The 12,867-nt window shown below is 35.8% G+C and overlaps 1 protein-coding gene and 1 pseudogene across 1 annotated transcript; both read right to left on the reverse strand.

Moving 5' to 3' along the window:
* Nucleotides 1-8,448: 8,448 nt before the first annotated feature.
* On the reverse strand, nt 8,449-10,603 carry LOC147567899 (pentatricopeptide repeat-containing protein At4g13650-like; annotated as a pseudogene).
* Nucleotides 10,604-11,684: 1,081 nt separating this feature from the next.
* Nucleotides 11,685-12,370, reverse strand: LOC147567900 (hexose transporter). The gene is made up of 2 exons (XM_086654406.1): nt 12,191-12,370; nt 11,685-12,110 (listed from the first exon to the last, which is right to left on the reverse strand). The coding sequence occupies exons 1-2, from the start codon at nt 12,266-12,268 to the stop codon at nt 12,033-12,035; spliced, it is 156 nt and encodes a 51-aa protein (XP_086510532.1). The 5' UTR covers nt 12,269-12,370; the 3' UTR covers nt 11,685-12,032.
* Between the last annotated feature and the right edge of the window lie 497 nt (nt 12,371-12,867).

Consider the following 12,867-nt stretch of genomic DNA (forward strand, 5'->3'; position numbering starts at 1 on the left):
ACTATTTATCAATCCAAATGCAAGAACAATCTTCTCGTTGTGAGTCTATAGATTATGTTCACTATGTTCTTCATTTGTATCATGCAAAGCAAAGCTAGTATCAGGAACATAACCGTTCTCTTTGATGATCCTCATAAGATCTTTGAATTTCTTGTGAATGTCCTTACTCTGTGGGTGAGTTTGGTCTCCAATACATAACGAACTTATGGTGTGTTTGGTTGCAGGATTCCTACTAAAAGTGGGATGTGGTAGGAATCAACAGTCCTTTTGTCTATTTGGCTACCAAGAATTCTAGGACTCACCCATGCCCCACTCACCCACCTTTTGACAAGTCAAACCACCCTGTACAGCATGCATGTTCTTTTAATCAACAATCCTTTTGTCTATTTCCTTCTTCTCTTAACTCTGTTTATAGTATGTCTGTTCTTTTAATCTATTATAATCATTTTGGTAGTACTTTGTCATCTTGATGAGGGAGAGAACACTGAGATAAAGGGTTGTCGTATCTAGAAATTAGGGCATTTTTATGGTTTCACCAATAGAGATCTGTAACATGTTTCATTCTTCCTCAATTTGTGATAATTAGGGCATTTTTATGGTTTTACTATCAAAGATCCGTGACTGTTTCATTATTCTCCAATTTGTGATTGATTTACGAATTTATTAAAGTTAGTTCTATATGATTTGGTGATGAAGATTTAGTTATAAAGTCTTCCAAAGATTGGTTTATAAGAGAGGGAGAGAGAGTCTATGGATTTTCTTATAGATATCATCTGATGAGAGAGAATCAGATAGGAGAATCAGGCTAGAATTAAAAAAAAATTGACTGATGGTGCATTGATGATTTGGTTTGATTCGATTTGATGAGGTTCTCTTAGATTTGTGGATTGTTTTAAAAATAAAGTCATGACGCCTTGATGTTTTCTGATGATGTTCTCTTCAATTTGGTTATGATTCCTTTTGATGAGTTTTCTTAAAGAGAAAGTAATGGCCTTGCTGATTTGATAATGCTCTCTTTTATATGATTTGATGATATTCTCATCTTCTACTGCTAATGAGAAATTATTTATCAACATGGATCATTCGATTTGATGATTTTTCTTTGATTCACCTCCTGATGTGGTTGATAAAGTAATCTCATCATCTGATTTGTATTAGTTGAAGTATCATATACAATCAAGAAGACAACATATTATTTCCTCAACAACTTCTACTCGTTCATCCTTCATACATAATTAGTATAATAAGTTTACGACCTTTAGGGTTTTCTCATATGCGATCTTTAGGATCTTTTCATTCTGTGACCTTTAGGGTCTTTTCATTTCGTTTTTGTCATATTGTACTCTTTTACCTTTATATTGCCCTATACTTTTGTAAGTTCATGTCGTAATTTACTTTAGTAAATCCATGTTGTACTTAAAGAGTCAAAATTCTCTTAACCATGTAATGTTTTGGATTCCTAAATCCAAAATTTGTATTGGACAAAAATCCCACCCTTCCCCTAAGATTTTGAATTAATAAATCTAGATTTCAAACTTGAGAAAAAAAAAATTTCTACAAAATAATTATTCTAAAATTGTTATATTACATGTGGCTGCCCATGTTATTATTGGTAAGCATGGGATGCCCATAGACTAAGTGTCTTGGATATTGTTAAGAGGCATTATAGTTGCCCATAGATAATGCTTAAACTTGAAGTAATGAGGTGCCTTCATGGAGAAGATAGTTGCCTCCACCTCATGCATGCAAGGAGGAGGTGCCTCCATGCAGGATTCAATGTACATATTTTCTACACATGGTTGGTTCATGTGTCATCTTTAGGGACACTTCATTTTTGTATAAATATACCATAACTTGTTGTTACTTGATGGGTGTAAAATCCAAAGAATAAAAATCACTAAAGCTTTCTTGAAACCTTGTCATCTTTAGTTTAATATCCATCTTTCACAAAAGAGTTATTTTACGTTATCAGCACGATTCGCTCTACTATGATGTGGTCTTGGGAGGGTGTGTTGTAAAGCAATCCCACATTGGTGGGAGACAGGAGTGTGGTTTTCCTCTTAAGAGGTTAAGCACCCTTCCCTAGTGAGGCCTTTTAAAACCGTGAGGCCCAGGTGTGCCAAAGCGGATAGTGTCACTAGCAGCCCAGAAGGCTGGTTCGCACCATCCTAGTACACGTTATCAGCACGAAGGCTTTAGTAGTAGAAAAGATTTCAATCAACCCAAAGGGACTATCAAACTTTACAGGTAATTCGTAAATTTTCAAGTTCGATATGTCGTCTCTAACAAGTATTGATTTTACAGCCCTCAACTTATCGGGGAAAAACTATATTACTTGGAAGCTTGAAATCGAAGCCCATCTATAGGCCAAACAACTAGAGAAGACAATTTGCGAGGGAAATAATGAACCGCTTTACAGACGCTCAACGGCCCTCATTGTAATCCGCCATCATTTATGTGAAGAACTCAAATCAGAATGTTTATATCAGAAAGACCCACTTGTATTATGAAAATGTTTAGAAAATCGATACGGTCATTTAAAAAAGGTTATTTTACCGAAGGCCCAAAATGACTGGATAAAAAAGCAGTTTCTGAATATAATTCTGTCTTCGTCAAAATAACTACAAAATTGGGTCACTGTGGTTATCCAATTTCTGAAGAACAAATGCTAGAAAAAATGTTTTCCACATTTCATATATCTAATATGAATCTGCAAGAGCAGTATAGAAATATGAATTTTAAATGTCATTCGGAGTTAATTTCATGTCTTCTTGTAGCAGAACAAAATAGGGAAGTAATTATGAAAGATCAAGAAACCCGTCCAACAGGATATACTAACTTTTCAGAAACTTATTCTACATCCGTCTCTACTGAAAGACGGGAACATAACCATAAGGGTTGTGGTCGTGGCAACTACCACAATAAAAATTTGGAGGAACATGGTCATGGTGACGATCAAAATAAAGATACCAGAAGTGGTGGTTACCGTTCTGGGGGGCGCGGTCGTGGCAACGACCGAGGCCGATGGCCAAATAACTCAGGTAACAGATATAAGCCGTATATTCGGCAAAATAAAGGGAAGAAGGTAGTAAATGAACCTTTTGAAATGAAGAATCAACTCTGTTTTAAATGTGGTATAACAGGGCAATTGCAAAAAACATGTAGGACTGCTAAACATCTAATAGATCTTTATCAAGCATCCTTGAAGAAACATACTGCCAATGTGGAAACAAATCATATGGAAATCAATGATTCTTCATCTAACACAAGAATGGATGTATCTGATTATTTAACTGACGATGTTGAAATACATCTTACTAAAGTCAGGACCGAGTCAACAATAACAGATTATGGGATTAATCTGAATAGAGCCGCATCGTTGTTGCAGTACTCCATCGAAGAAAATGGTAATGGATATAAAAATCTTACTAGTAATGAGTTCGATCAATTACTCGATGATGAGTTTGACGAAATGATTAATCGAATTCGTAACTCTCCTTAGTAGTGTTTTTATAATATTTCCAATTGTTATAAATTTTGTAATGTTTTACTTTTTGACTATTATGTAGCAATATATAAAATTTACATGTTTTCTATCGATATCTTATGTTTATTTTTTTATGTTCATTAAGGTATGAATTCTGTAAGTACATTTTTGAGAGATGATGAAGAAATTTGTCTGGCAGACAGTGGAACTACGAAATCCATCTTTCGAAGTAAAAAGTACTTCTTGACTCTGAAATTGTATAAGGCTAATGCGATTACTATCGCTCGTTCATCTAGTCTCATTGATGGCTCTGGCAGAGCAATTATAATATTACCAAGTGGTACGAAGTTAACCATTGACGATGCATTGTATTCGAACAGATCTTTAAAGAATCTGTTAAGCTTTAAAGACATACGTCGAAATGGTTATCACCTTGAGACTAGAGATGAAAATAATGAAGAATATTTGTATATTACTTCAATTGTTTTGGGCCAGAAGCATGATCTCGAGAGATTGGCAACTCTCTCTTCAGGATTGTATATTACAAGGATAAAAACGGTTGAATCTTATGTTGTCATAAACCAGAAGTTTTATGATCCAAGTGTGACGACACTTTGGCATGACCGTTTGGGGCACCCGGGATCTACCATGATGAGTAGAATAATTCAAAATTCTCAGGGGCACCCACTACAGAATCAAAAGATTCTAATAAGCAAGGATTTTCTTGTTCACCTTGCTCATTGGGGAAATTAATTGTAAGACCGTCTTACACAAAAGTCCATATCGAATCTCCTAAATTTCTGGAAAGAATCCAAGGAGATATATGTGGTCCTATTCACCCACCATGTGGACCGTTTCGATATTTTTATGATATTGATAGATGCTTCTGCGAGATGGTCTGATGTTAATCTTCTGTCTACTCGTAATAATGCATTTGCAAAGTTACTTGCCCAAATTATTCGATTACGAGTTCATTTTTCCGATTTTTCGATTAAGTCCATACGCCTTGATGGAGCAGGTGAATTTACATCAAAGTCTTTTGATGCGTACTGTATATCAGTTGGTATTGATATTGAACATCCTGTATCTTATGTTCATACACAGAATGGTATAGCGGAATCATTCATAAAACATATACAACTGATTACACGTCCAATGTTGATGAAAACCAAGTTGCCGGTTTCTGCATTGGGATTTGCAGTATTACATGCTGCTGCTTTGATCCGCTTGTGCCCTACAGCGAATGGCCAACAGTCTCCTTTGCAACTTTTTTTGGGTCATCAACTAAACATAGCGCATTTGCGTATTTTTTGGATGTGCGGTGCACATGCCAATTACACCTCCTAAACGGATAAAATTCGGACCTCAATGGCGTCTAGGGATATATGTTGGTTTTGATTCACCATCTATTATCAGGTATCTAGAACCTACAACAGGTGACACTTCCACTGCAAGATTTGCAGATTGTCATTTTGACAAAACAGTTTTCCTGCCATTAGGGGGAGAAAATTCGTCTGCAGTGAATAGCAAACAAATTGAATTGTGTTGGAGTAGGCAAAGTTTATCTCATCTTGATCCGTATACAAATCAATCTGAACTAGAAGTAGAAAGGATAATACATTTGCAAGGCATTGCAAATAAACTACCAGATGCATTTAATGATGCAGCAAGGGTAACAGAATCGTATATCCCAGCCGCTAATGCTCGTGCATGAATTAATATTCCTAAAGGACCAGGAGAAACTGCTATAGCGAATGAGTCATCTAAAATACGTCAGAAGCATGGACGACCAATTGGTTCTAAAGATACTATCCCTAGAAAGAGGAAGAACCAATCACAAAATAATAGTTCTCTAGAAGAGACTATTAATGATAAAACCACACTTTCTGAGCAAATACCACTTGAAGAGGGTGAAACCATTAATGAGGCAGAGATACCGAACAATGAAGAAATCTCTATAAATTATGAATGTTCAAAAGAAGTGTGGGACCGAAATGAAACAATTGTGGATGAGGTACTATTTTGCGGTGGCAACCTCAATTCTGAAAGAGAATGATGATTATGAGCCACGCTCTATTGAGGAATGTCGACAAAGACCCGATTGGTCAAAATGGAAAGATGCAATTCAGGCAGAATTAGATTCACTCAATAAGCGTAGTGTTTTTGGAGTAGTGGTTCTCACACCTAAGGATGTAAATCCAGTTGGGTTCAAATGGGTTTTTGTAAGAAAACACAATGAAAATAATGAGATCGTTTGCTACAAAGCACGACTTGTGGCACAAGGATTTCTACAAAAACCTGGTATAGATTATGAAGAAACATATTCTCCTGTTATGGATGCAATTACATTTAGATATTTAATCAGTCTGGCAGCTCAAGAAGAACTTGATATGCATCTACTAGATGTCGTTACTGCGTATCTATATGGAAACTTAGATACTGATATTTATATGAAAGTCCCTGAAGGATTCAAATTACCTGAGGGAAAACCACGTAACATGTATTCACTGAAACTTAATAGAGCTTTACATGGTTTAAAGCAATCAGGGCGAATGTGGTACAATCGCCTCAGTGAAAACTTGAGCAAAGAAGGATATGTAAATGATCCTATTTGTCCATGTGTATTCATTAAGAAATCATATACTGGATTCGCTATCATTGCAATATACGTTGATGATATAAATCTAATTGGGACAGTTGAAGATATCACAAAAGCTGCTGAATATTTGAAGAAAGAATTTGAGATGAAAGATCTTGGAAAAACAAAATTCTTCATTGGCTTACAAATTGAGAGAAGTAAATGGCATTCTTGTCCATCAAAATTTATATACTGAAAAGGTTTTGAAAAGATTTCGCATGGACACTTCATATCCTCTTAATACTCCAATGGTTGTCAGATCTCTTGATACTATAAAAGATCCTTATCGTCCTAAAGAAGATAATGAAGCACTACTTGGTCATGAAGTACCATATTTAAGTGAAATCGGTGCTTTATTATATTTGGCTCAATGTACTAGACCTAACAATTTCTTTTGCTGTAAATTTATTAGCCAGATTCAGTTCGGCACCAACAAAGCGACATAGGATGGGAGTGAAGCATATACTTCGATATCTTCGAGGAACTACTAACATGGGGTTATTCTATTCGAAGAATTCTTCCGATGATTCACAAGTAACAGGATACACTGACGCATGATATATCTCTGATCCACATAAAGGAGTTTCACAAACAGGTTATGTTTTTACCAGTGGCGGTACAACTTTCTCTTGGCGATCAAGTAAGCAAAGTATGCCCGCTACATCTTCTAACCACTCAGAGATTATTGCTCTTCATGAAGCTACCAGACAATGTGTATGGCTCAGGTCTATTATCCGTCATATTAGAATTTCATGTGATCTTCCTGAAACTATAAAATCACCTACCATTATTTATGAAGACAATGCGGCTTGCATTGCTCAAATCAGGGAAGGGTATATTAAAGGTGACAGAACGAAACACATTTCGCCTAAGTTATTTTTTGCTCACCATCTACAAAAGAATGGAGAAATTGCTATTCAGAAGATACAATCATGTGAGAATTATGCCGATTTGTTTACCAAGTCTTTGCCTACTACAACATTCAGAAAATTAGTACAAGGCATCGGAATGAGAAGCTTGAATAATCAAATGGTGTAGAACTACACCGGTTCACGGTATGATATTCACCAGGGGAGATTATTATCGTGTGAAGATTTCCACATCACTATGACTGGATATCTACACTCTGTACTCTTTTTCCTTCGCCCACTTTTTGTCCCAATGGGTTTTTCTAGCAAGGTTTTAACGAGACAGGTATTTTGCTTATATCCAGCACCACTCAAGATCGCTATTTTTCAGACTATATCTCACGAGATTTTTCTGACAAGTTTTATTGGGAAAGCTATTTCAAGTAATGGTCACCCAAGGGGGAGTGTTATATTACATGTGGCTGCCCATTTTATCATTGGTAAGCATGGGATGCCCATAGACTAAGTGTCTTGGATATTGTTAAGAGGCATTATAGTTGCCCATAGATAATACTCAAACTTGAAGTAATGAGGTGCCTTCATGGAGAAGATAGTTGCCTCCACCTCATGCATGCAAGGAGGAGGTGCCTCCATGCAGGATTCAATGTACATATTTTCTACACATGGTTGGTTCATGTGTCATCTTTATGGCTACTTCATTTGGGTATAAATATACCATAACTTGTTGTTACTTGATGGGTGTAAAATCCAGAGAATAAAAATTACTACAGCTTTCTTGAAACCTTGTCATCTTTAGTGTAATCTCCATCTTTCACAAAAGAGTTATTTTAAAAATATATTTTTTTCAAAAACTGTATTTTCGCGAAAAATCAATCTTTTTTTTTCTGAAAATGGTTTTTATTTCCCGAAAACCATTTCCAGAATTGTTTTTTCCTAAAACCCGATTTTTTACCCCGAAAACCGATTCTTCCCCAAATAATTTTTTATGAAACCTGATTTTTTTCCGAAAATAAATTTTTCCTTGAAAACTGTTTTTTTTCCAAACTCGATTTTTTTCCCGAAAATACATTTTTCGCTGTTTTTTTCCAAACCCATTTTTTTACCAAAAAAATATTTTTTTTCCTTTCTTGAACCCGATTTTTGATAACTGAAATTTTCTAGAAAAAAAAAAAAGTTCAGAAATCTCAATTATAAAAAAAAAAAAAAAAAATTTCGGGAAAAATGGTTTTCGAGGAAAGAAAGGCTTTAGAAAAACTATTTTTGTAAAAAAAAATATTGGAAAAGGCGGTTTTCCAAAAAAAGTATATAATGAAAACGAAGGGTTCACGAACGACACGATAATTGAAAAAAAAAATGTCTTGAAAAAACAACTTTCAAGAACGGGATTTTTTTTCAATATTTTTTTAAAGAAGCGATTAAATCTTATGATTCTTATTAGTTGCCAACCAAAAAAATTACTTGAACTCATGAATCCGTGGAATCATGAATCCGAAGGACTCATGCATCCGCGGATTCATGATTCCGTCATCCAAACACACCATTACTTTGTTCCGCACCTTAACCCAACAACAGGCCGGCTTCGTCTTTACATTATTTGATTTCATTAGCTTCCTGACATTTAGGAAATCTCCCCATCTCCTATTAATTGCACAAACATTTGATAACAGATATGCTGCATCATCAGATGGATCCAATTCAAGAAGACGTTCAACCGCTATTTTCCCAAGTTCCAAATTATTGTGGTTTCTGCAGGCAGATAACAAACTTCGCCAAACAAGTTTGTTCGGTTCATCAAGCCTTCCTCAACGCAATTATGCATACACAATGTTCTATTCCTGGTGTGATACAAAAGTCAGAACTCATGGAAGAAAAACATCTTAGACCTTAATGGACATAGCCTCCATGGTTACAAGCAGAAAGAAGTGAAACGAAGGTGACATTGTCTGGTCTAATTCCCGTGAAGCATTTTACGAAAAGTTTCTATGGCTTCCTCGAAATATCCGTGCCTCGAAAAAGCTGATATAAATATGTTCCAAGATAACGGAGACCTGTTGTTTAGATCAGGAAGTACTTTTATTACTTCAACCATCCCTCCACATTTCCCATACATATCCGTTGCTGCATTCATAACATGAAGATCTGAATTAAAACCAAGTTTAACAATCAGATTATGAATTTGTTGACCTTCTTCTAGAATGCCCAAGTTGGAACTAGCAGGGAGGCCTCCAGAGAAGCTGAAATGATCAAACTTCAGTCCTCTACGATGCATTTCAAGGAAAAGTTTTAGTGCATCTTTGCTACTGCCATGATGAGCATTTGCGGAGATCATTGCATTCCAAGAGAGCACTTCTGTTAGCGAATTCATTAAAGATGAAATTACTGGAAGTCAGATCACCACATTTTGCATACATAGTGAGATTGTGAGAACAGAATCCTTCACATGATTCATTCTCAACAATGAGTTAATAGATCATTCGGAGCTAAGCAAGAACCAATAATATTTACCAATGTTCTGTAGTTTGCAGACAAGTCATTCTGTTTCATCGATTAGAAAACTTTCATGGCTTCCCATGGTGCTTCATTCTCAACAAATCGACCAATAAGTGCATTCTAAGTAATCCCATCTTGTTCTTCGTCTGAAAAACCTTTTCTGCTGCACCCATTACTTCACACTTTCCTTACAGGATTATTAGCTAATTTTCATAGAGTCCCGCTCGGATTATAAGAGCCTGCATGGTTTTGCCCTTAAACAAAGCTTCAGGGCTTGAACATGCAGCCAAAGCACTAGCAAATATTACATGGTTCCTTAGTCTGCTCTCTCTGAGAAGCCCTGCCAAGAATTCTAGTGCCCCAATAGCCTGTCCGTTTTAAACATAGGAAGCCAACATGGAGTTCCATGAAATCAAATCCTTTTCAGGCATCTCAAGAAACAATAACTCGGAATCTTGAAGTTTTCCTCATTCAGAATATTCAACAGTACTACAAGCTTAAACCAAACTAGATAGTGTGGTACAATTTGGTTTTATGTTAGTTCGTCGCATTCCACGAAAAAATTGAAGTGATACATCACAAAGCCCATTATTAGAATATGCAGATATAATCGAATTCCACGTGATTGATCGCCCATCCGACAAAAAAATACAATTTGCAGTTTCTACATACCAAACATGGAAATAAGAGAATTTGCTACCGAAACATTTGATTCAAATCAAGAAACCACAACATGTGCACGTACTTCATGACCTAATGGTTTATTTTCGAGCAACCTGAATGAACTAATAACAGTTGCAAACGAATTTTGATTGCAGTTAACTCCTTCATCCCTCATTCTTCGATAAGTACTCGTGGCTTCCACTGGCTTGCCATTATTCGAAAAACCCACCATTAAGGAAGTCCAAGAAACAACATTCCTTCATTCATTTCCTCGGAAATTCTATGAGCATTTGACGTAAATCCATAAGTTCCATAAAAATGAAGAAGTGCTGTACTAACAAAAACATCAGATAACAACCCAATCTTAACAACAAGACCAGGAACTTGAATTCCTTCATACCCTACTTGAGCATTCCCTAACCCACCCACCAAAATAACGACCTGGACCCATTGCATCAAAAAAAACTTGAACAAGAGACAACGTGATTAACGTACCATTCAGCATCATACAAATATATACGTCATATAGATCTGAACAAGAAATATTGATTTCTTTTCATTCGCAGGGTGGAGCAGAAAAGAAAGATCTTCGAAGCAAAGGTCTCTGTTTGGTTCCGATCTCGTCGGCTAAGAACATAGCCAAAGCAGATGAATCTAAGGATGGAACCAACCATAACAAGGCTTATGTTTCCCTTCACTCCTTAGAGAGGAGAGTTCAAGAGAGTGTTTTCTTAACTCCTTTGAATAAGTACTTAAACTAATTCGTATGCCATTGAAAAGTTAAAAACTTAGTATGTACATAATATTTTATCATCTATTGTTCTTCTATGCTCATATTTTATGGTACTAGATTTCCTTCACTAAAAGAGGAGTTTGATTACTGACTCTAACAGTTTTAGAATTAGAATGTCAGTAGGTTAGTTCCTCAAAAGGCTGCCTTTTTATACCCTAAAAAGTGATCCCTGGGGAGTAACTAATGTGATATGATGCAATTGAGGGCAAAAAGAAGCCACTATGAAGCAAGCTTTTCGTGGTTACGAGTTAGGTTTGAAGGTTCCTCGTTTTGCCTTCGTATGACTGTATGAGTTCTTGTTGTAATGTACATAAGGTTGTCAGGAAAGGATAGTGGGGTGAGCCACGGGTCGGCCTGCGGTGGAGACTCACCACTACCTTTACAACTTAGATTAGAAGCGTGAACCATTCAAATCAAAAGCTGCTATCTGCAACTCATAGTGCGTGCAAGAAATGGTAATTCGCTTCTAGCTGAAGAACTAATCTGCCTTTGTTTATCAAAACTAGAAGCCCTCAAATGCATCTAATAGGCCAAACAAATGGATCACTAATGTGGAATTTCGTCGATAGCCCTAAGAAAAAGAGATGGTTTAGTGTTCATGGCAATGGATCTTTCGTGAACTTAGGTATTGAAATGTCGTTGAGAATAGTTCATAGTTCGAGAAAGAATAAGCTAATTTCAGAATTAGTCCTTCTACCTACATAGTAGAGAATCCTAATAGAAGCAATCAGTGAAGTTTCATGATTGTAAAATACAAATACCTTTCATTTCTACATCTGAGTTGGAGTTATCATCAATACAATTAGATGGTATTTCTATTGATCAGCAATTGTGCATAACATTTCAAACTTACTAAGAGATTCATTTGATCAATCACCAAATCTCAAACCAACTATATCTTCCTAATTGATTTTTTTTTCTAATCCAAATCACAATATAAAAGTAAAATTGCAACCAGATGTTGAAGTGATCATCGTGGTTTAATCACATTTGTACACTAAAACGATAAATTTTCGAAAAGGGAAGAACATCTGTATTTGATTTGATAAATGTATCGAGAAAAAATAAATTTAGGGTTGTCTTTAAGTGACTCTATTGATCTTCATTTTGATTTAAGTCTCCAAATTTCTGCTTGAAAGTTTCTTGTCTCTGTAACCACATCATGTGTCCCTGTAGAGAGAATGAATTCGTATTTGATTGAAATGTAGAAAGAGGGAAAAAGAAGCTTAGGGTTTATCGATGGGGGTTACCTGGAGACCAGCAGCCCAAGCAATGAGGAAAGATGCGAACCAAAATTTCTTGTCTTTCAACAATTGTTTAACTTCCATGCTCTTCTCCTGAAATTACCTGCAACTTGAAAATGCCCTAAATTAAAGAAGTAGAACGAAGACAAGCACTAGTTTTCTCTCTGTGCTATGCAAGGCCAAAAAAAAAACTCTTTGTGATGATGTGAGTCAACACTCAATTCACTAGGTTAATAAGTTTTTTTTTTTTTTTTTTTTTTTTTTTTTTTTGTTTTGTTTTGAGAAATCCACTACAATTTGTTACAAAGCATCGATACACCATCAAGATGTGATGAGCACAATAACCGCCTAATTTTAAGCATCAAGATGTGATGAGCACAATAACCGCCTAATTTTAACCATAATGAAAGAGGTCAAAAGTCCGACAATATAAAAGAGACCTAAAACCTGACAAATACAATATTTATCTTATGGTCGCGGTTTTTGGGCATAAAGAATAATCTCAGGGGAATAAATTCTAAAGGGAATCCGTATTTTTTTGTACATTTTTGGAGGAATATTATTTTTAACCTAAAAATTAACTTGATCAAATATTGCCTCCTAATCTTCATCTTCTCTATCACCATCACCACCACAACTTCCTAACACCACCACAACTTCCCAACACCACCATTTTGACCTCT

This window comes from Eschscholzia californica, unplaced genomic scaffold (genome assembly GCF_041429995.1).
Source record: "Eschscholzia californica isolate CP2 unplaced genomic scaffold, dmEscCali1.0.p SCAF_1, whole genome shotgun sequence".
Classification (NCBI taxonomy): domain Eukaryota; kingdom Viridiplantae; phylum Streptophyta; class Magnoliopsida; order Ranunculales; family Papaveraceae; genus Eschscholzia; species Eschscholzia californica.